General features: G+C 37.7%; 1 protein-coding gene across 4 annotated transcripts; it reads left to right on the top strand.

Moving 5' to 3' along the window:
- Positions 1 to 2,327: 2,327 nt before the first annotated feature.
- On the top strand, positions 2,328 to 13,198 carry LOC117624895. Of its 4 annotated transcripts, none has more exons than XM_034356400.1 (11): positions 2,331 to 2,918; positions 3,035 to 3,086; positions 4,731 to 5,248; positions 6,091 to 6,124; positions 7,447 to 8,126; positions 8,212 to 8,260; positions 8,332 to 8,457; positions 9,947 to 10,075; positions 10,187 to 10,278; positions 10,371 to 10,524; positions 12,806 to 13,198. In XM_034356400.1, the coding sequence occupies exons 1-11, from the start codon at positions 2,776 to 2,778 to the stop codon at positions 13,070 to 13,072; spliced, it is 2,244 nt and encodes a 747-aa protein (XP_034212291.1). In that variant the 5' UTR covers positions 2,331 to 2,775; the 3' UTR covers positions 13,073 to 13,198. The 4 variants fall into 4 exon arrangements, with proteins under 4 accessions (XP_034212294.1, XP_034212291.1, XP_034212292.1 ...); XM_034356401.1 differs by having other exon boundaries at positions 2,332 to 2,918; positions 9,947 to 10,051; XM_034356402.1 differs by having other exon boundaries at positions 2,790 to 2,902.
- The last annotated feature ends 11,924 nt before the right edge of the window (positions 13,199 to 25,122 follow it).

Genomic DNA, 25,122 nt, shown 5'->3' with positions numbered 1-25,122 from the left:
AAAGAATTAAAATTAAAATGAGCAGGTGTGTGTGTGTGTGTGTGTGTGAGAGAGAGAGAGAGAGAGAGAGAGAGAGAGAGAAGTCACCTATTCTGATTTTTAGGCCTTTTGTCAGCCAATGTGTGAGTCAAACATCAAATATGGCTTTAGAACAGGCTGTATTGTATTAAGGAAAAAAAAAAAAATCCCTATATATTTGTTGAAGGTTCCAAGTTTCACGTCCCAGATCGGTTTGTTTGTAATAACTCAAAAGTTAATTGTTGTTGAAAATTCGAGGCGTGACACATGATATGTTGGGGATTGAAAAGACTAGTAAAGAGATCCTAAGCCTCTTACTTGAAGCCATTGAAGAAGTGGGGTCCTATAATGTTCTTCAAGTAGTAACCGACACTGTAAGTAATTGTGTCGCACCTGGGAGAGAGATTGGAAAGGTACACAAGCATATTTTTTGGTCTCTATGTGTTGTTCATACCTTAAATCTCATTTTAAAGATCTTGCACAAAAATTTGAGTGGCTTACAAATATTTATAAATCTGGAAAGTGAATTGTCAATTTTTTTATAAACCACACACATGCTTTGGCAATTTTAAAAACGGTGTCAAATTTAGAGTTACTGAAAGTAGCTAAAACAACATCTGTGTCACATTAGAGCAAGTCCAACCATAGCCCCCAGTCCTGGCAAGACATATCCCGAGCCTAAGCAATAGCTTCCAGGGGGCCAAGCTTGCCCTGGCAAGCCATGGGTCCCACTAGACTGGGCCGCTCACAGGCCAAACCAGCCTGACTTCTAGCCTGGGTTTGTTGACATCAACAATGATGTCAGCAACCAAAAATAAATTTAAAAAATCTAAAAAAATACTAAAACTTTCAGAATTTTTTTAAAAATAAATCTTAGTCATATTCTTCACTTCCCACACCAAAATAATATTTATTTAAATGTTTCTTGCATTTCCAATATTTTGTTAATATCTCTTGAATTTCCAATAATTTGTTAATATTTCTTGCATTTCCATTATTTTGTTTATATTTGTTGCATTGCCCATATTTTTTAAGTTTCTTGCATTTTCAATTTTTTTTTTTTATATATAGATTAAGCAAGCACAAATGTTGTATGGTGCTACTCGGTAAGGCAAAAAAAATTTCAACCATGACCAATGTTGGGAGGTGGTGATGAATTGTAAGAGATTTCGAATTATTCTGACAGGTCCGACCGTGGTGTTGAACAAGACGCCACTCCATGATTCGCGGGCATCGGATTCACTTATGGATTCCCCAATGAGTCAAGACTCACTCGTCCAAAAAAAGCTGAGGCCTATTGGGAGAAAGGCGGTGAAGGCGAAGAGAGGGAGTGATTCTAGCAATAATACATCTAAATTTTTTGGAGGAAATTGCCAGGCAAAGCGCCATGAGTAATTTTACTCTAGAATGCCTATGTCTATCCACATTCGGGCCACGACTGACTTGTGAACCACGATGGCAGCCTTGGTTTTCTTCATCAAGCAAAGCCACTGCTATGACAACTTGTTGATCAAGTTCTCTCTGCACCCTTTTGCCTTCAGCTCGTCTATGCATTCTTTCTCTAGTTTCTCGCTCTTGCCTTTCCAAGACACTGCTCATGTTTGATATTGAGAATGGAGTATGAATTCTAAAATATAATAAATGAAAATATAGAGAAGATCTAGTGTGAGAGGTATGAGCTGAGCCTCTGGCTTTATAGAAAAATTTAAGTAGATAGAGATGACACGTGGCACGATTTTAGAGGGTGAAAATCTTGTCTGAAATTTGAAGTTCATATGAAATTTGAAATTTATCTGAAATTTGAAACTAAAAATCTTATCCGAAAATTTTATCCGATTATGAGGTATGAATTTTATAATAAATATTGATACGTACGAACCCAAAAATATTATCCAAATTAATTGTTTAGGTAAAACAATTTGTGAAAAAAAACAAAAAAATGAATAAAATTTGCACTTTGTCATGACAACGGGTGAAAACACTCATTGCTTTTTGCATGGGCAGCCACTATTTATGTGAATAGTAGCTGTCCTAATCCTCCCTTGCCATGACAAAATGTAAGAGCAAGTAAAGGCTGTTACTGTTTATTTGAATAGTATATGTACTAACAGTTTTTTGTGTGCTTTTTCACCCATTGCCATTGAAATTCAAAGGCAATTACTATTTACATGGGATAAATTTATTTTTTTTTGAATTTTTTGGTAATGTTTCAGACATTTTTTCGAATTTTTTATAAAAAATTTCTTTGCTGATGTCACTGCTTATCTTGCCTTGGCCTTGCCCGGGCTGGATATCACCGCTGGAGCTGATTTTGGGAGACCCGGGGGGCCCTTTTGCCTGGGCTGGGCTGTCCGCTGGACCTGCTCTTACTCCTATCCATTTATCAAGCATCCCACCTCTTAGAATCCATTCGTCCAAAAAAAAATCCTCTCCGAACCCAATATCTTCCAAGAGACCCAGAATCAAACGCGGGCTTATCAGCTGTAGCACTCTCCCTCATGTGCTCTCGATTGCTCGTGTGCTGTCGGCGGTCAGGTACTGTTCCGTAGCAGCGACGTCGTCTATCAGGTACTGTTCTGTCCTCTGGAACTGAGTCGTTAAATCTTTCGTTCCAGATCGAATTTCGTATGGGGGTGAGCGAATTAGGCAACTATGTTCCAGAGCAGTGGAGTTTCTCACATTCGCCACAAGTGGGACTTGATCCATAAGTTATGGGAATTGATTACCTGAACTGAATTAGAAGAGGTGCACACAAAAATGGCTGCTACTTCCAGTGGTTCCAATATATATTCGCCCAAGTTTGAGTATAAAGTTGATGGTGTTGGTTGGTCGGATGAGCTTGACTATCTTCCATTGATACGACGGCGTGATTTGTTACTGGCCAGTAAGCAAAAATCAAAGTGTGCTCCTTTTCATTTTTCATTTGTTTTTGTTTTAGGTTTTTGTTCCGTTTAAAACATGTCAATAATATTTTAGGATTACTGATTGAAGCTTTGTCTTTGCGACATGCATGCAGATCCCTCATTGGTGCTGCTCTTAAAGAAGACGATGAGCTCTCTGAGTCACAAGTAATTTGTTTATCTCCTCGTTTTATTTTTATCATAGTTCATATTATTTCAATTTTGAATTATTGGTTTGAAAGTTCTTAAAGCCTTACAAAGGTGAAAGTTTCAAGCCTTGTCTTATTAAAGCTCAGTAGTACGATTTCAAATTCCGTGTTATCTAGTTTCGTAGTGAACATTTAGAGACGAGATATAGTTAGGCAATAACAAACTTCCTTGGCCCTGTTTTTGATATCGGACAGTTCTATAACCATTGGCGTAAACAGTTTGCATGTTATATATTATGTAAATCCTTATTTTAGTGTTCGATTGATGATTGTCTTTAGGCTATGAAGATGTTTTACAAAATGCCTTCGCAAGATATGTCATGGTTGAATAATAGGGTGATAGGTTGATGCATGAATTTTTCTTCTTGTGAAAAACGCCTCTTGTAGTTGAAAATAATGACCCATATGAGGAAACTAGTGAAGAACAATTGCTTGAAGAATGTGTGCAAAGAAGATTGTGAATATCATATTAATTTTCAGAGAATTTATTTATTGTTGTGACATTGAAGATTACAGATATTTGAAGTTTATTTGGGGAATCTGAAATTAAGGCAACTATGAAATTGTATGCCAAAGTTTTTAGGATTTAATATTAGGTCATTGGAAATTATAGGAGTTATCATGGCTATGGCCTAGTTATTTGGCAAAAGTCACAGAATCTTTGCAAGCACCAGGCGAATGCCGAGTTGTTATGCATGAAATATGAGCTACTGGATTTTAGCAAATTATCTTTATTGGCAAAACTTACGAAGTCCTTGCAAATGCTAGATGAATGTGGAGAAAAGTACATTTGTGTTTATATGTAACATATAGGAGGTACTAGATTTTGAAAAATTGTCTTGGTTGGATGGGAGAGTGGTTTAATTTTCCTTATGTTGTTTGATCCACCTATGCTTCATTATTACGAACATGATGAGAATCTAGTTAGAATCTGGTGGAAATGAAATCCAAGAAAGCAACAAAGCCCCTTCTGAGATGAAGACCAACAGGCTTCATCATGCAGCATGGTAACATAACAGTGGGCCTTGCTTTGACAAAGAAAGAGTAAAGGCCAAGAATGTTATAGAATGAGAAATCTTAGAGATTTGACTTGAAAAGAGAATTGATTAGAAATTTGAATGTACCTATAAGTATAGGTGAGACACTGGATATATACCATGAAAATAAGAAACTTTTGAGGATTTTTCTTTAGAAGATAATTGACTACGAATTAGAATGTACCTAAAACTCTAAAAGTACAGGTGAGGCACTATAGATGGTCTACATGATCAAAGTGGACAATATGACATGCTTAGGTAGCCTATAGTTATGTTTGAAGAGAAAATGCAACGACATAATTTTGTGAGGCATTTGCCTTGTCAGCTTTTGTCAGACATTTTAACAATCTGCTGTATGGCACTAGAGGCAGTCAAGTTATATCGATGTGCCTCGATGAAATAGGAAGCAGCATGCTAGCAAAAGAACGATTTGAAATCATTTCATTGCAAGCAGTTTGAGTTGGCAACTTGGCATCTGTTCTTTGTCATATGTGATGTTTGTTCTTCCCTCTGCCTTCTTTTTTTCCTTTTTGGGTTGGTTAATAGAATATGTGTATGTTTTGTAGGATGTTTCCTCTGTTCTTTTTGCTGCCCGAGAAGTGGGAGTTCAATTATTGGAAGAAGAAAAAAATCAGTATTCTATAATTCCAAGGGGAACTACGCCTGGATTATTGTGCAGTAAAACTGTGGTAAATTCCTCACTTGATCAATGTTTACAAAATGAAGTTTGCAGCCAAAATGCGGAAATGCCTGGTGATAGTGACTACAATGGGACAGAAGTAAATACTTTAACTTCCTCAAAGCAGATTGCCTGTACTGAATCTGATACAAATGTTGGTCAACCAGAGAACATTGATGTCAATATTTTAATTCTAGCTGAAAATCCATCGCTATCAGAAGTTCATGCCGAAGAAAAGGCTGCTTCCTCTGGCATCTTGTTGAGTTCTTTTGGAGATTGTATGAGTTGCTTTGCTGGTTCTCCTGCGTCAGCAGTTAAGGTGAAAAGGGAGATGTCTGATCACTGTACTTATGATCCTCTGGACCACATTTCCTTGAAAGAGCGACAGAAGATGCTGCAATCAAGGTGCCATTTTCTCCTTGATGATTTTTATGTCTTGGCACAAATATATATATATATATATATATATTCAAGTTCATCCCTTCTACACAAACACATTGCAGACATCAAAACTTCAGTTAAAAAATTCACTAGCAATTTGATCAATGATCAACAACTCAAAAGTTTGACCTTTTGACTAGTAAAACTTTACTCATCCTTATCTAAGTTGTGAGTCATAGGAAGTGACATGTGCTAACACCTAAGGGGCCACATCAGTATAAATTAAGTCTTTCTTTGAATCAAATCAAATTAAAGTGTATCAAATCAAGGACAAATCTCAAATTTAGAAGGATTCAACTTCAAGGATTCCAAATTAAAAAACCCATTTGTTAAGGTTTGAGTTTGGGGGGAAAAAAAAACCTCATTGGACCAAAGGCCCGAGGAAGGTATTTCAGCAAAAGTTAGAGATAAAAAGAAAAAAGAAAAAGAAAAAAAGAAGGCATAGTCCATTTAGTTGAAAACCCACAAGGTTGGCTCACTAAAAGGTTGGGCAAGAAAACCCCTTGAATTATGTTATGGTGCGATCTTTCATTTTGAGGGGTATGCAGGAAGCTTTGAGATGAAGAAAAAAAATGTGGTTATTTGTTAATTGTGATACATGTGTATGTTGTGAGATCAATCGCCTCAGTCGTGAAAATTAAATCAGTGAAAGAAAATAAAAGTAAAGCACCTAGATGACAAAGAGTAAATAAAGCAAAGCACAGCAAGAATCAACATGGTTGTATATATATCCCAACTTATTTATGTAATTCATATTGCAGGAAAGGGAATAATTTATTAGTTTGTTTTTTTATGGCATTTTGCAGGAAACTCTTGGGGATGGAAAAAGCAGTTTTCAAGGTGATTTATTATCCTTCTAGTGACTGTTAGAATTCTAAGATTGCATTAATTACTGAGAAGCTTGTGGCTATTATGGCTGGAACATTCTTCATCTCCTATGTTGCCCAAGTTTAGGAATAACTGTCTTAATGGGCAATGTCAAAGCTTACCATACTCTTTTGCCTTCAACACTTATGAAATGGTACCTGGATCCTCACTTTTGAAAAGTGAGATCAATTCGGTATTTGGCTATTGCCAATCAATCAAAATGTGTTGCTCTGCTTTCCATTCTTTTAGTTGCCCAATGGGTTTTTTTTCCTTTTATTTTTTTGTTTGAAAAATAAAATTTTATTGAAAATAATATGAACACAGTACAAGACTTGATGAACAAGAGGTCCACCGATAATATACAACTCTCATTTTTTTTTTTTTTTTTAAAAAAAAAATTCTATATTTCGAGGAATACTTGCATTCGGCAGTTTAATACATGAAGGGGTTTATGAAACTAGGATAGGTAAGTTTTTCTCGTATAAAGTGGGATCGGTAAGTCTTTCTCCCATAAACCTCTGACAAAACGCTAAAGGATGCCCATAACCTATGAAGAAAATTTATAGAAAGTGAAAGATCCCTAAAGGCTGGAGACAGAGAGGCCATAAAGATGCCCATAATCTGACTTTTTCCCAAGATCTCTCCTCTTCATCCTCATTATAGTTCTAAAAACTCCTTTTGTTTGTGTCCAACCAAATCTCCCAAGATCTCTCCTCTTCATTCCCGTTATAGTTCTAAAAACTTCTTTCATTCATCCCCACTACCAAGAGACATAATACTTTTCACAAAGAATGTTTTGAGGGTGATTGAGGAATCACCCAACTAACCCTGCAACCTCACAACTGCCACCACAGCCCCTCAAAACATGTGGACAATTTAAGAACATGTGAGTTCCAAATTCTCCCTCTTCTTTTGCACAAAATGTACCACTGAGGAGACAGACAGCATTCGATCTTCTTCTTTGCACCAAATTGCCAGTGTTTGATCTTCCATGAGCAATGATCCGTGCCAAAAACGAACGTTAGGAGGAAAACTAGATTTCCAAATCATTTTATCACACAGAGAATTAAATGTCTGACAAGAGAACCCCTGATGAATGCAGTTCCAGTTCCTCCTTTTTGGACTATGTGCTGAAAAACCTGAATACTCTCCAAAGTTGTAATTATTGTGCAGCAAACTCTTGAATATCGTCTTCTCATAAAGTTCTTCAAAAGTGAAAATTGAGTATAATATACTTGTTTGTATAACATTTTATCTCCTATTGTAGAAGCGTCTTCTGACATTGTATTATACAGGGTATTCCAGGGCCACTGTCAAAGGACCTTATCCAACAACTTGCCGATAAAGGACAGGGAGACACTAGTAGTGTCAGTGGAGAAGCTTTAGTTGCTACCCATTCGCCCTATGACAATCCTGCAAGAAATGATTCAGTTCTTTGTAGAAATTCTATGATTAGATCGCCAAATAAAATCATTGTTGGATCATCATTTACGACTGATCAATATTCAATTAACTCCAATAAGTCAACTGATGGCGGAAAAGAATCTGAAAGTGACAGGAAATGCTCATCTGAGAGAATGCCTCCTAATGCCAATGAATTCAGTTCATGTGGGGGACAGGACTACGTGCCTACATGCACAACTAGAGCACATTGTTCAACGTCGTCAACATCTGTCAAAGTAAAGGATGAGCCTTGGGATGGTGGTGTCTTGCACAATCTGGACACAAATGTTAGGGGTAACTTCTCCCTTAACATACTGCCAGTAAAGAATGAACATAGGGCTTTCAATGAACTTAATGAAGATGTGGTAGATCATATGCCACTGCGAGATCGGATGAATCTGTTGTCATCTGGATATGGCTCTGAATCGAGTATGTATACGAACTATGGCTCAACCAAGTATAGCGCTATTGCCTCAGAATCTGCTAAGCCAATAAGCCTCATTCGTCCACGAAAAAGGAAAAAGACTGCCACGTATGCTGTGATGTTTATGTAGATATTTTTCCACTTAGTTTTCTGCCCACTTTTCTAAGGGACATAAGTGCCAAATTAATTGCAGGGATTCTGTTGAAACAGCGTTGGAGGAGGATGCGCCGGGACTCCTGCAGGTACTCCATGTTTCTCACAGTTGCATTTTCAATTTCATTGGGATCAAGACTCATAACATGCAAACTGGCAGGTATTAATTGAAAAAGGGGTGCTGGTTAATGAAATAAGGCTTTACGGCGAGATGGAGTGTGATGAAGCTCTAGACGAGTCTTTATGTGAAGACAGCTTTGCAAAGCTTGAAGCTGTGATATCAAAGGTTGGCAACAATTCTAATATTATGATATTTTCCACTTGTCTTAGCCTTGTTACAACAATTTCATGTATTGTTCTTGCGGCTTCCTTGTAGCATGACACTTTGAATCATTTCAAAATCATTCTTAAGATCAATATCGAAAATATTTGCTCCCTAGCTGCATCACTGTTGGTGATTTTGCTCAGCAGGGGGTATTTCAAATTCATAAGAGTTCCACATAAGATCGAATATGTACCTCCTATTGGAAAACATTGCTGCTTTTATTTATGGGCATAGCAGATGTGCTATTGCACATTGTGAATCATATATATGGAAACTGCCAGGGATTGTAGTTCTTCGGAAAAAGAATACTAATGAGTGATTAACTGAGGGAATAAATGCTCATTTTATAATTTTGACGTTGGAAAATAGGTCCATTTTAGAATACAAATTAGTTAATAAAGTAATTGATGAGGACATGACCGGAGATAACTGGAATACATGTGGTTGCTAGTCAAAATGATGGGCTATTTTCAAAATCAACTATCTTATTAGAGTCTTTCACAATGAATTTTCTGATTTGGTTACAATAGGGGTTGATCCTGTAGACAAGCCTAAGAACTTGCTTTCCTTGTTTGGTTATCATGAAGGGCTTGTCTTGGTAGAAGGCACCTTCTTTTTGTGTGTGTGTGTGTGTGTGTGTGTGTGTGTGTGTGTGTTTTTTTTAAATGTTGTGTCTTTTAAATGATGACAATGTATAATTGGTTGTATTGAATTAATGAATATGAAGTACATGGGAGATGCTTCACAAGAGAAGACAGCGGGCATGCTTTCCCCTATCTGGTAAAGAGGGTGTAGAGTCGACTTATCATTTTCTCCACTATTAAGAATATGGTGGAACTTGGTTAGGAAGTTTGGGATGGTTTGGATGTGTGAGAGTTTGCAGTGATCAGGAATGAAAGAAAGGCAAAATATAATGGGGATGTGGGGTCTTAGCCATTTTTTGGGTTGTTGGATGGACAGGCATAGGTGAATTTTTGAAGATTTGAGTGGTGTTTGGGTGGATGAGCTTTGAATAACCTCAGCTTTTTGTCTTTTCCATGGGTGCCCATGTTGACAGAGTTCATGGATAGCTCCCTTTCTGCTATTCTTCTAAGATTGAAAAGCTGCAGTATGCTAGATAAGTTTGGAGTGGGGGTTATTTGGGTACTGGAAATTGTTGTATTGTTTGTTTCCCTTTTTCTCATAGACTCCTGGTCCACTGCTATGTAATTTGATTTTGTTGAGTAATAAAAATGATAGTTTCTTCTTAACAAGAAAATACTGAATTCCATGAGTGAAGATTCTGTTTTGAGTAATATATGGCTGGCCAATTCCTGGAAGTTAACCAGTTTGCTCCTGACGAGAAAGCTCTAAAATTCCTGAAGCTGTATTTCAATTGCATTGAACAATTTAATGTGGCACCCCATTTGCATTACTGTCTTTCTAATGTTACCTTCTTCATTTTGGACAGCTTTTATCACAGCGGCAATCGATTTTAAAGCTTGCTCCAATACGATGCACAAAGGGCTCAAGAGCTAGTTATTGCTTGGCTTGTTTAATTTCACTTGTGGAGCAGGTAATTGGTTTTTATGATCAATTGGTGAGCAAAGCATGACACTAAGTTAATCAATTTAGTTACCTTCTGCCTATATCTTCTTACAAGCTATCTTTCTGTTCACAATAAATCCCATTTTATTTTATTATTTTACAGACCCGATATCTGCAGTTTAGAAATTGGCCTGTTGAATGGGGTTGGTGCCGAGACCTTCAATCATTTATATTTGTCTTTGCGAGACATAATAGGTGCATAATTTGTAGAATTTTTTTCTGAAGGTTAGTCCATATTCTCTACTTAGACTGGATATTTTTGACATTTCATTATCACTTGACTGCAGAATTGTGCTGGAACGACCTGAATATGGATATGCAACATATTTCTTTGAGCTAGTGGATTCCTTACCAATTGACTGGCAGATCAAGAGGCTGGTGACTGCAATGAAGCTTACCAGCTGCAGCAGGATTTCCCTAATTGAGAACAAGGCATTATTGGTAATTATTTGAAAACATATATGAGATGATTGCTTGTGTATATGGGTCAATCAATGGCACACTTGTTAAATTGATTCACAACTGTCATATTAATGTCGCCAGTCATTGAGGCTGTCTTACACAGCTTGAAAATTAGTTTGTTTAACCTTATACACTTATTGCAAGCATTTGCTGTTTTGTGGTATAGAACATTTAAATCATGGTATATGTAAACTTAGCCTGTTAGGCATGTGGGTTGTCTAACAATCATTTGGACGAACCTGTTACTCTCTGGTTTATATATATACCAATTTGGTAGAAACCAACTGAAGGATTTTCCTCTTGTGATTGTTCTTTGAACTTTATTGTTTGAGAATCTTTTGACTTCACCCCTTTGTCCTGCGGTGGTACATCTAATAAACGAAGCATTGACTTTACTTTCCATTTGTCCATTTCAAGGTTTTTTTAAAGTTTTGCCACTTCCATTGCATTTTTACTCTCTCTCTCTCTCTCTCTCTCTCTGTATATATATACACAGAGAGCTTCCGTTGAGAGATCCCTCTAATAAGCTTATTTGAGGGACATCCTTGTAGGGCCCACACCATCTATTTTGTAGACAAAAAGCTTCTAAATCGGATTGGAAGACGTGGAAAGGGGCTTTACCCTGTAGGATACAAGTGTGATTAATGAGGTAGGCAACACTGTAAGAAACCATATACAAGTAAGACACAGGAATCTGCATACCGCGCAAGAGCTGACGAACGACATATATTCAGCTTCGCCATTCTGCTTTGGGGTAGAAGAGAAGTTAAAGCCCTATAAGAAACCTTGTTGGATGAGCTGGGACATAAAGTCATGTGAAATGTAATCATAACGAATACTTTGGGTTCAAAGGTTGGGATTTCAAGTCTAAACTGTCAAATATGTGATGGGTTTCTGGAGAATGTTAACTCAGTTGGGGTTCTGTTTTGGGAGGTTGGTTGTTCAGACCATCAATTGTTGTTCCTGTTGCGTGGGAAACCTATCTTCTGTCATTGGTTGGTCTTGGAGTAGGATCCAGAAATGCGAGGTGGGAATGTAGGTTTTGGAATCGATGCTTAAGCATCATCAGGGAGGACCCTTTAGTGTCCAGAGGGGAAATATTTTGCAGCAGGATTGAAAGCGAGTGTTCAGGGAAGTTTTTTGAGATATTGCAGCAGGCTCGAGCATGAAATGCTTGGGTTTGAGTTTGGTGTCAGTTTCCAGAGTTTTGTCTTTTGACACATTCTTCATCCGTTTTGCTCCAATCTCCTCCTAGTTAGATTAGGAATGTAGGATGTTTCCAAAATTGGTGTTAGGGTTTTGGTGAGGCTTTAAATAGGTTTTTCTAAGTGCTTTAGCCTCCTTATGTGATCATTGTTCAGGCTTTTGAGAGTTTCTCTTATCTAGGGTTTCAATAGTTAAGAAGGAAATTTACGCGAGTTTCAGTTTTTGTGAGTTTTCAAGGGGGTAATTGGGGTTCTCTGAAGCTCTGAAGAAGAGGTTTGAGAGGAGTGAGGTTACCTAAGATTGAGTGATTAAAAGAGGCTATTTCGTGTTAATAGTAATATTGTTTTTTTCATTAGTGTGTTGTGATTAGAGCCCATGAACATAGCCCCATTTATGGTGGAACCGTGTTAAACCTTGTGTAGATTATGTGCAGTTTTCTCTTCTCTGAAATTATGATGTGATCTTAGACTGGAAATTGGAGTCCGAAATTCCGAACGGTTGGGCTGTATTACGAGACTCAAAGAACTTTTATTTTATTTTATGTTTAAAAATAACATGATACTGCTGAGAGGTGCAAGGTTGTAGTATACTTTAATACAAACAGTTATAATGCTTATAATGACTTACAGATTTGTATTGGGTGATAAATGCTACTACAGGTGCACGCCCACTCTAACAGTTTCTTGGAAGGAAGCTGTTGAAATTGCTACTGGGATTAGTTCTAAAATTTAGCTATTATAAAAGCTGATTAGAGCTCAAAACTTGGTTACATAAAGTTTTGTGCTATGCTACTTGGTACTGCTACGTGGTATTGCTGTTATTTTATGAGCTATATGCTTTTTGGCCGAGTTTATTTTTTGCCTTTTGCTGTCAATTCTTTGTGGGTATGTGGTGAGAATTTTGGTTTTGATAATATCAGTTGGATTCTGCTGTAAACATGGTTCATCTGGATGAATAGAGCTTTAATCATTTTAGGTAATTTTTACATCATTTTACAAGCTGAAATATATTTTTGGTTTTAACTGTATCTCTTTCGTGTTATTGACTGGTTAAGGTTGGAGAAGACTTGAGTGAAGGCGAGGCTCAGGTGCTAACAGAATATGGTTGGGAACCCAATACTGGCTTGGGAACAATGCTCAAGTACTGTGACAGAGTTGTTCATGACAGGAAGAATGAAACTGATAGCTCGGACTGGAGATCAAAAATAGGAAAGTTGTTAATGGATGGTTACAATGGTGGGGCTCTGATTGCAAGCAACATCCCAAAGAAGGTTCTCGAGTGTAGAGATGTTCGAGGCCCTGAAATCAAGTTGGAGCTCTAAAACTACAAACGATCTTTCTTATACTTATTTTAGGCACAGTTTCTTTTTCTTTTTTCTCAAGGTCCTTACATAATTTGAGCGGAAAAAAAAGGTCCTTACATAATTGTTAAAGTTGAGTTTATTTTCTTTCTGCCGTTTGGATTATAATATACTAGCCTCTCCACACGCGCTTCCGCACTTGTGAGAGATTTTTTTTTAAAAAAAAATTATAATATATTTTATAATTAAAAAAGATAATGGGTCATTGTGTTCTATAAAAATAGGATTCATTATCTGATTTGTTTTTTAAATTTTAATTTTTTTAAATATGAAAAAGTGTGAATTTATTATATTATTCTTATTTAATTAATAATTTTAATTCTTAATATTTGCATTAACTAATAATATTTTCTGGTATTTTGAATGTTTAATCATTTTCTGCTTTTTGCTTTATATATATATAGATACAGAACAAAACTACTATATATTGTTTTTTTAAATATATTTTTATGTTATATGATTTATATACTCTTGCTTGTTTTAGTTAAATGAAACTACTATATTTAAACCAAAAGTAATTTACATGAGCATAATTTAAGGGAGAGGATCTGTTGTCCTTAATTTGGTGTTTCCTCCGTGTACCCTTCATAGTTTTTTTGACACATATCCTATTACCTAACCCGAACTTAACCGTGTTAACTTCAAATCAATTTTAAAAACTTAAAAGTTGAAAAATTAAAAACAAAAAATCAACAACACTGAAGTCTCCACCTGCTTAAACCGGCGGCCACCCACTCCAACATCTGTTTATGTATCCTTCTCTTTCTCTCCATCCCTCCCTCCCTCTCTCCCTTCCTCCTCTATATGTCGTTCTTTTCTCGGCCAATCTTGAAATATTTTTATTTTTATTTTCAATTTGCTTATTTTGATAATTCTGGGTTAATGGGTATGTGTTTCACTTTTGATTTTTGGGTTTAGTTTTGTTGTTTTTGCATGTGTTTACAATGAAAGGGACTGCTCTGCTCACTTGGGTATGATTTCGAGTAAGGGTGGTTGATTTTTATTGGTTGCAGAGCTTTAACCCACTACTAGATCGTGAACCTAGAGCGGCTTACGTTGGGTGGCTGGCCTATGGTAGGGTAAGAAAGGGAGGTTGCCGCTAGTGGGATGGGGTGATTGGGGTGGGTTACTGTTGGTGTTTGCTAGGCGGAGGGACTTGGTAACAGTGGTTGCTATGATTTATTGTTATTTTGTTTTTCAATTTTTAGTTTTTTATTTTATTATATTAGGGTTAAGTGATAGGACACTTGTCAAACATTTAAAAAATGGATAGAAGGGGACACCAAATCCGCTCTCATAATTTAAAGGGCCTCATTTTTATTTATTAGCATAATTTAAAGGGGCCTCATAAATTTTATTTTGTCGAAACTGTTAAAAAGTCTAATTTTTACTCTTAACTAGTTGAGTTTTAGCCAAGAGGGTCTAACCTAACGAAAAAGGCCTTGACTTGTAAACTAGTGCTTTAAAGTTCGAAACTCCATGACATTGTAGTAATGTGTGTATAAAATGACAGGACCCGACCCGAATTTCCCTTTGAAATCCGTGATGAACCCTGCTTTCCGTCCGATATCTACTCGATGCCAAACCCACTTTACCAAAAAATGCCCTTTATCCCCAATTTAAAGAGATAAACCATTTCACTTTTGCCAAAAATTCTGCAAAGTCTCTCTTGTAATTGGAATAATTCCCAAATTACAGTGCTTGTAAACAAGTACAAAACTAATCCCAACTTCCAGCATGCATAAGGTAAAGACACACACAATGGTTAAGATTAATGAAATGGGCCTCATGCCCTACCCAAACTCAATGAGCATACAGAGCAACTAAAGATTTAAGTTTACAACTCAAGAAAGAATAAAGGTAGAGAGTGAAAGAAGAATGCTCCTACGGAGCGGACAATGATGATGCCTCGATGTGGTGGTCTCGAACTCGGAATCTAGGACCTGGGGGCGCAAAATAGAAAATGTGAGTGGACGAAAATAAGCTTTAAACATAAGTCTTTAATCAACATAATAACCCCCTCCGTTTTAGAAAATAATGTAAAAACACTAAGCTACGAAATATTTTTGTACACATACATATATACGAACTGTTACTCGAAAATAATTCATTTCAGTAAACCTATAGCAGAATAAACGATGGAGAAAAACCATTTAATTAATACTTCTCTATTTTTGGAAACCACAAACTTATTCATTTGATTCTTAATGTAAATCCACGAAATTGAATTTTCCAAAATTCTCCCCATTTATATAAAGTATAAAATACAAAATTAAATAACTCCCTTTTTCCTGAAACCATACCCATCCAGTTTCAAACCTCAAATTCAAACCTCAATTAAAATCCATACCCGTGCAAAGCCATCTCAATGCACATGCTCGAACGAACTCGACCTGGAAATAAGTCCACAAACGTACCCACACAATTCTCACACACACATTTATACATATAACCCGACTCACATACTTGACATTCCATTCTTTAAAACCAAAGTATCCCATATACGTAATTATATAACACAAACGACTTTGAAAACCAGATAACCCAAAATCCCGATAGTAGTAAAACCCCAAACTCAACTCGACCTTTTTCCTATACCAGACCACTCCCTCTTATAACGCGTGCTCGTAGGCACATCAAGCGAGGAAAGATCCTTTCTAAACAAGATAAGAATAAAAGTATAATAGTTATATATAGCCCACAAAGTTTGAACTTTCTACTATGCGTCTAGGGATGAGTTGTCCAACTGGGGGACTACCACTTTACAGCACACACGCTGAAAAATCCAACGCCACATGTGGCCAAACCAAACCATGTCCTATGCCCACAGACTTCTTGTTAAGGCCTACGGCACAGCCGACCAAAGGTGCTCAGATCTTTACCACATGCCGGAAAATCCAACGCCACGTGTGATAAAGTAATAGTAACCAAGTGAGCCCACACGCCGGAAAATTCAACTCCACGTGTGGGTAAAGTAACCAATATCCAAGGGGAGGTACACAGGGTGGTGCTAAAAGCACTCCAATATAACGTATTCCACATCCCAACTCACATACCATAACCATATCCCAAATTCCAAATAATGTACCCAATCCCATATACATAGATATTCGGACATTAATAGCGTCCATAACTCAATACCCAAATATTTATACATAATAGATCACAAACTCCCTTAGAATACTCTTTCTAATAACATAGCCGAGTTCCAAGACTCGCTTTCACAAATATCCAAATCAAATTATCACATATATCATATCCATAACTCAAAATATTCATAAACTCCAAATATTAAAATAAATTCTAATAATTCCATAAAATACTATAATCCACAAAAAAAAAAAAAACAATATTATAATTTCATAAACTCAGTAATGAAATTAATCCAAATTATAAAAATATGCAAGACAATCCATAAAATACTTTCATAATCAAATCCCATATCTCCCAATCCATATACTTTAATAATAACCATAATAACAATAATAATCCCTGGAAAACCCATGTCACATTCTGATAAAATCATAATCCAAAACCCAAAAATTCGTTTACTTTATAACTAACAATAAGTTCTAGTAATCCCATAAGATACTATAAAACCATAGTCAAAACATATATCAAATCCCAATAAACCAACTAAGCCAAGTTCTAAATCCGATCTCACTTATGCATGCAATTCCATATTTGAAAAACAAATGTCCACTCACAATAGGTCTAGGCTACTCAATCCTAAGAGAGCTCTTCCTCTAGAATGCGCGAAGCAAGAATACCTAATCGAGAGAATAAATGGACTTAATTAATACGCATACCCAACAACAAACTTTAACTCAAACACTAGTTCCGGGGTCTCAAAGTAAGTGTGCATGACTATCGGAGAGTTTCTAAGGCTAAACGACCTCAGAAGACTCAAGATCAACTGGGTGGTCAAATTTTCCATATTGGTCAAACGTGCCAGTGGGGTCTATGACCTCCGATTTTCAATCTTAAAGGTCCTATGGGTCCAAAAGTTTGGCCTTTATCGAGCGATCGGATGTAAGCCAATCGTATGATCAAACGGCGATCGCTTCGCCTAACACTAGAATCATTGATACGGAGTATCCGAGACTCCGATTATTGATCCACAAGTTCCTACACGATCCTAGAGGTATAGAGAACAACATATTTGAAATTGGGACTGATCAAACGGTCTAAACCTATTAAACCCAGATATCGCATATTAGGTGCAATATCCGTTCGACTGTCAAACGGTAACATGTTGATCATGTTCTAGATCAAAGACTCGGTCTACTTTAAGCGTGGCTCGTGGATGCTTGCGACATGCCAACATGTTGATCATCTTCTCGCCTTTCTCCTTGTCTGCTTGTTCCTGCTTGACCGGCATGAAACCTCTTGAACCGCTGGCCGATGCGTTCGTCCATCCTTCTCTCTTAACCTTGTGGTCAAAGGTCAAGGTCTCGGACCAAGTTTATTTGGTTGAGAAGTTACCTCACTAAGTTGTTTTAATTGTCCATTCTCTAGGTCAGCTGGTCCAGAGAGAATTGTGTGGAGCCCAATTGCACACGGGCTAGGGTTTCGTTGGAGGTGTACGCGGGAGTGTACGTTGAGCACGGCGGTAAAGAAGGGAATGAGTGAAGTTGTTCCAAGATCATACTGTAACTTGTGATGGTGGTGAGATTGCCTTGATGGGATGTCCACCTTCTGGGGCGGTAGCGCCATGATGGTGGTTGGATCTGGCCGCTAGGCCTTGCGGCTGCAAGTAGGTTCTGGCTAAGGAGCCGTGAAGCGGGACGATGCTGGCCGTTGGGCTATGAAGGAGATTGCAACCGGACTCGTGTGGCTATGAGGCGACGCTGGCTGCTACTAGTTGGTGTGGCTACATAGCTGTTTCGGAGATAGGGCCATGAGACGAGTTGCCAGTTCCAGCCGCTATGCCTTATGGTTGCAGGGGGGCTCCAACCGTGGAACCATGTGGTGGCGCGGCGGCATGAGCCTACGGTATGTTCACAGTGGTGCCGTCATGAGTAGGCGATGCTGCCATTTCGATTGTGGGATCATGGGACGAGTGGCTTTGTCCTGTTGCAGATTGAGCCATTGCGGCAGTCTTGCTTCTCATGTGTTTGCTTCCAACCATAGTTATTTAGAAGGCTTTGGTTGAGCGATAAAAAAGAGGAAATAGATTCCTTTGATTCAAGAGCACGTATTAAGTATAACTCGTGCTCTCAATGAAAGCACCAAATGTTTGTGCAAATATCTCACGGGAGAATATTCGCTTGAAGATCCTTCACCTTTTGAACTTCTTTCTCTCTCTTCCTTGATTCTTGTAAAATCAAACCGGAGTAAAAGACCACACCCGGGGTTGGCCAAAGGCTCTTCGATGCCTAAGTTAGTTCGATTGAATCCTTGAGAAACAATAGCTAAAAAAGGGTATGGAGTTTTCTCTCTAGGGAGAATCGGATGGTTGAAGCTGTGTAGAGAAAATATGGAGAGAGGAGGACGGCAAGAGAGAGAGAGAGAGAGAGAGAGAGAGAGAGAGAGAGAGAGAGTGTGTGTAGGGTTCTCGGGTAGAAATTGTATTACCTTGTGTGTTGAATGTAGCCATATATTTATAGGGCTCTAAACATCTAGGGCTTTTCAAAGAATATCTTCTTATTTGGAAAGAAGATATTCTTTCTTCAAAATGTAGAGATTGATTTAATTAGGAATTTGATTGAGATGAAATCACTAATTGATGATGATATCTCCAAATTAGGATAATATCCTAAATTGGTGATATTATTGTTTTAAATAAATATAATATCTCATATTTAAAATAATATCCCTATTTTTAGTATCAATTAATTGACCAAATAAATGGACTCAATTAATTGACCAAGGAGAAATTCTTTTTATCCATGTGGCACCTTGTGATTGACAGCTGGATTATTTGCTCTAAACATGGGCTCGGTATGGGTTGGTTCGATTTTGGGCTCAACCCAGACATCGAACCAAAGGCTTCAGATTAGTTATTTTGGAACCGTACACCGGACCATAATTGGTGAAACCGACCAATCTAGTTAACCGGAGTTGGTGGTATGATATGGTTCTATTTAGGGTTTAGGCTGAAGAGGAAGAGAGCAAGAAGAAGCTAGGAAAAAGAAATAGACCGAGGGAGAGATTGAGATAGGGGAGAGAGGAAGAAGAAGAAGGAAAAAATAGAAAAATAAGAAGACGGAGACAGTGGGAAGAAAAAAGAGAAGAAGGAAGAGACGAGAAAGCGAAGGAAAAAATAGAAATAAGAGAGAGATATGGGAGATGATGCAAAATAGGGAGAAGAGAAAAAAATTGCAGAGATTGACAGAGGAAGGAGGAAAAAAAGAACGAGAGAAGAAGGAAAAAAGAAATAAAAAGAGATAGGGAGAGATGCAAAGAGACGGATGGAAAAAGATGGGAAAAATATATAAAAAATGAAGGCGTTGGGAAAGATGAGATCTGGGGAGAAGAAAAAGAATACAAAATACAAAAGAAGGAAAAAGAGGCTTTGGTTTTGGTGCATCTTCAGATGTAGTGCATGCATGAGTCCACTTGCATGCTCTCACATTTTTTTTATAATATTTTTTATTCGGAGTAACTAATTATATACTGTATTTATGGCAAGATTACACGAAAAGGTTATTTGCTCCAATGGAAAGCAAGAATGATTCTTACATGGAGGTGTAGGTTTGAACCCCTTTGTTGCAAATTATTTTTTGTAATATTTGGCTTGTCAATAGTAACGATCCAATTCGAATAAACCGATCCATTTAAAAATCTCAAATTGTAAATCGTTCCAGATTGACCAATTTCGTTTGATTTGAAACCAATATTATATAATAAATAAATAAATAACTAGACCAAACCAAACCCGATCAATTTGGTTCGGCTAGTTTTCTGAGTTGGCAGTTTAATTGCCCAGCCCTTTGCTCACACAAAGGCTATAATATATTAAGGCTTATTTGAGTACATACCCCTTGTGCTTTCAAACTTATCTCAAATTACCACATGTGCTTTGAAACGCCTCAAAATACCCCCACACTTTTAAAAACGGTCACATGTTACCCTATCCGTCAGTATTATAGACGTTCCGTTATGTGCTTTAGGCCTCACTTCGTTTCAATCCTTAACATTGGAGAATAAGGGTTTTTCAGTTTCTAAAAAGGGGGAAAGGGTCGCACAATTTGGGAGAAAAGGGGAAGGGAGATTTCAGATTTGGAGGTTTAGCTGGTTCTTTTCTGTGTGAATACTAACTGAATTGAAGAAGAGATGGAAACATGAGAAGTTTAAGATGCAGATTTCGTGGACCACTTCAAATTCAGAGGTAAGAATGTTTAAGATCAAATTTTCAGTCATTGTTTTGGGCATCACAAATTGATAGAGTTCTTATTGATAAAATTTTCAATCATTGATGAAATTGATGAAATTTTCAGTCATTGATCAAATTGATCAAATTTTTAGTCATTGATCAAATCGATCAAATTTTTAGTCATTGTTCTTAGTTGATACAGGGAGGTGGTGAAAAAGGATGTAGGTTTTTTTAGTGGTTTGATGCAAAAATGTGTGAGCGTTCAAAGTCTTTGATACTTGATTTGCTGAGGAAGATTGATAGGGTGGAGAAGGAAAATGCAAAGATTCGAGCAAAGTCAAAAATATTGTGGACTGCTATGTTGCTTTCCTGGTTGGTGGTGTTTGCCATGAAGATGAATTAGGAGGAATTAAGAGTAATATATTTTGTAATTTGGTGGGTGCAATGTGATTGAGAAGCAGTAGTTCAGTGGGCAATGTAGTTTGAGAACAAATGCTAATGTAATGTAGCAGTACTTCAGTTGGTGTAATGTAATGTAATTTTGTGGGAAAACAATGTAATTTGTTTTGAGTTTTATCAGTTGTTAAGACCCAAAAAATCCATGGTTAGGCCCGAATAAATTATCGGCCCAAAACAACACTTTATTAAGAAAAGACGCAAAGTGGAGTAAACGCAAACCCGCCACATACGAGTTGCAGTTCACATGCCATGCTAAATAAATAATTCGTCATGCCAAGAAGTGAGATAAAACATACCGGCTCTACAGGTCCATGCCGAAATTAAACATCGCAGCGCTTCCCAAGGACAATAAAATTAAAACATGCCAAGCCAAGCACGAAATCGTTATTTCGCACCCAACCACCCTACAAGCCTAAGTGGGCCCAAGCCACTCAAATGCCCGGGGCTTGCTTGAGTGGGTTGTGGTATGGATGGTAATAAATCGACATGAGGCCCATTGATGGGCCGAGAAATGGAAGTCTCGGGTCTCTTGGGAGCCTCGGGACTCAAGCCCATTTATGAGGCCCAAACATATGAGTGAGCATAAAAGGGAAAATAACCCAACCAAAATAACTCAAAAGCCCAACGTTCAATAGAAAATAGCCCACTTACTTAAAGAACCACCTTGGCCCATACAATTAACCATAATAAGCTACAAAGGCCCCAACACCTAGCTGAAGGAACAAAAGCCACGAAGGGGAGGTCTGAAGGTTCATTGAACAAAGCTGCTGGGAGGTTCCAGCACATGGGTTAAGCAAGTTTCAAGCAAAAATATTCAAGGAACCAAAGGATATTAGCATGCAAGCTGCCAGAAGCACCCTTCGAACCAGCATGTATATCCATTTGTTTTCCTTCATCAGATCTAGCCATGGAAGAAGGAAGGAAAGAAGAAGAAAAATAGCTGAGAATGGAAGTCTCCCACTGAAACAGTTGCGAGAAAGGGGCCTTGAGCTCCCCAAAATTCCTGATTTTGTGCAAATAGGCAAAGGAAATTTCACCAAGATAGGAAAAGTCAAGGGAGGAGATGAGAAAGGAAGGGAAAAGCTTGGCCAAAATTGGGAAGAAACCATTAGGATTTCTTGGGAAGAGATGGTTTCCAGCAGCTATAAAATGAGGCCTCTTCTACCCAACACAACCAACTCAGATTCAGAGAGCAAGCTTCCTCTCTTACCTGCAAAAATTCAGCAACCTCGTGCACTATTCACCCTTCTTCTCCATTTTCCTCTTCTGGCAAACAGAATATCTGTCAAGCTGCCGAAAGAACATTGTTATTTCTCTCTTCTTAGCCAAATCTCCTGCAAACCTCTCCTTTTTTACCTTAACACTTCCTTTCCCCCCAAAAAAGCCTAAATTTCCCCTCAGTGCTAAACTCATGTTGATTTTGCTTCCATGCCACATGCCTCTCATGCCAAGATCGAAAGTTTATCTGTAAGCATTAAGAAATCACCTGTAAGTTGCTGTTGTTTTGGTTGGTGAGGGTAACCAAAATACTTCCTAAGGCTCTACTGCCCTTTCGAAGTATTTTTGGGGCTTGATTTTAGAACTCAGACAAAGGGGACGATTTCATCAGTCTGCCCTTTACAGCAGCTAGCCCATTTACAGTTGTCGGAGGAAAAAGCCCCTACATCAGTAAGCATTAGTTCATTGTAATTTGTTTAGAGTTTAGAGTTTAGAGCTTTCTTTTATCTGTGATATGAATGGAAACTTGTTAAGAGGTTACAAATGGTGACATACTGATAAGCATCATACCAAAACCAGGTTACAAAAACAAGTTGTAAGCATATCTTGTTCATTGGATACCAAAAACAGGTTACAAAAACAAGTTACTCATAAGAATATCTTGTTCATGTCATATCAAATGGTTACATCTCAATACCTAATCAATATAAGCACAACACCTAAATAGGTTCCAACCATCACATTACATATCAAATGGTCAATCACATCTAAGTACATGACTTAAAAACCTGGACAAAAATGAAAGCCTAATAAAACCAACCATCGCAGACATCAATAATCCCACAAACTAACAACCCAATTGCAAACATAATCAAACCATTAAAGTCTTATAAAACTAACTAATTGCAGAATTTATAATTCCATGACATTCAAACCATTCAAAAAGAGTTTATCCTAATTCAAAAACAGGTTGCAAAAGTTCAACATCATCACATCTAAGGATGGAAAAAAGGATATTTGACAAAATGGCTCCTCTGTTGATCTTTCATCCTTCTCCTCCTCCTACGTTGTTGTACTCGAGATAGTTTAGCAGATTGAGATGAATCACATGTTTGAGAAGCCTGAGCTGTTTGAGATGGTTGGGATTGAGAAGCATGAGCTACTTGAGATGGTTGAGATTGAGAAGCCTGGGCTACTTCAGATGCCTGGGATTGAGAAGGCTCTTGGGAACCACTTGCTTGTTTCCTTTGCCTTAGTTGCATACTTTGTTGTCCACTACTTTGGTCTCCACCATCTATCCTTCTTACCTAAAACAAATAATAATTAGGTAGGCATGATATGAAAATTTGAATGGTGAAAACATAGTTGAAACCGTGGCACTTACTGGAAGTTTTTCCTTGGCAGCTTTCCTCTTCCTAGTAGGCTTTAGGTTGGGATTTCTAGGTTCCTAATAGGAAAAGTCATCAAGTCAGAAACCAAATCAAATAGATTTAAATGTAAAGCAATTTTGGATAATGACACGTACTTTACAACTAATTTGATTATGCCCTTCTCCACCACAATTGCCACACTTTAAAGGGATGCCATACCTAGGAAGCTTATATGGATTAGCAGGTTGTTTAGGCCCATCAAAAGCTTGTTTTCTTGTCTTCTTAGGCCTACCAGGCTGCTTGTGGTATTTTGGAGGGAGTAATAGAGGTAAATAAATCTTCATATCCACTGATCTTGGCTAGTCATAGGCATAATCATTGGTTCATAGGCTCTCAAATAAGCCTCTTTCTTGTACACAGCATCACAAAAGTCTTCTGAATTCCCATGAAACCAACTTATTGTAGCACAAGCATGCAAACATGGTATTCCATTCAAATCCTAGGCATGGCATGAATAAGAGTGGGCATTCAAATCAACAACAAAGTTGCGGCCACTATGGTACATTACTTCAAACCTATTATGTCTAGCAGCCTTAGGAATGCAGCATTGAAATTTTCCTTTGTTTTTCTCTAATATCTTTCTAATTATTGGCCCAACTTGTCCATGTCATTTCTCACAGAAAACCCTTCTTCCAGCCATCAACAAAATTATATACAATCGAATTCTTTTTAGCATGGTCAGAACAGGCTTGTCTCTGGCATCCATTATGTAACGGTTGAATGCCTCACATAGGTTGTTCATAAGCATGTCACACTTGGAACCACTCTTGAAATATGCCCTACTCCAAAGCCTAGGATCTTTCTCTGCAAGCCAATCATGTGCAGGTTTAGACAACTCCAACATCTTTCTCATCTCCGCATGAAACCATGGCAATGTTGTGGCCTTAGCAATTGCTTCCCTTTGATGTTTCAAAGCATAACCTCTATGTTCCAAATAGAAGTTTCCATACAGATGTTTCAAACAATGTCCATGCTCTGCATAAGGGAATAGAGCATCCACAACATCTATTAAACCTTTTTATTTGTCAATCATAAATACATAACCATGGCTATTCCTAATATTTAGATCACCACTCAATAATTCTAAAAACCACAACCACGTTGAATTGCTCTCAATCTCTACATATGCATAGGCAAATGGAAACATTCCGTTGTTTGGATCAACTCCCATTGCATAAAGCACTTGCCCAGGGTGAGCCTTTTGATATGACACCCATCCAAGCAAACCACAGGCCTACAACCATCTAAAAACCCCTTCTTGCAGGCTGCAAGATAGATGTAAATCCTCTGAAACTATGGCCTATCACCTTTCATTTCAGATTTAATGATAATTGTACTTCCCACATTTCTGGTTCTTAACTCATGACAATAATCCCACAATACTTCATATTGTTTATTGTAAGACCCCTCTATAATGTCAACTGCCATGGCTCTTGCTCTGTACAAAGTTGCTCTAGATGGTCTATAACCATAGTCTTGGTGAACTTGCTCTGCAAAAGAAGAAGCAGTCCAATTTGGCTTGAGCCTTAACTGCCCAGAATATCTTTCAGCCAACCAGCTAGCAGTGGCATGTATATTTTTACTCC

Source organism: Prunus dulcis, chromosome 4 (genome assembly GCF_902201215.1).
Source record: "Prunus dulcis chromosome 4, ALMONDv2, whole genome shotgun sequence".
Classification (NCBI taxonomy): domain Eukaryota; kingdom Viridiplantae; phylum Streptophyta; class Magnoliopsida; order Rosales; family Rosaceae; genus Prunus; species Prunus dulcis.
The sequence above is the reverse complement of the archived record's forward strand: the minus strand, read 5'-3'. Positions and strand labels throughout refer to the sequence as shown.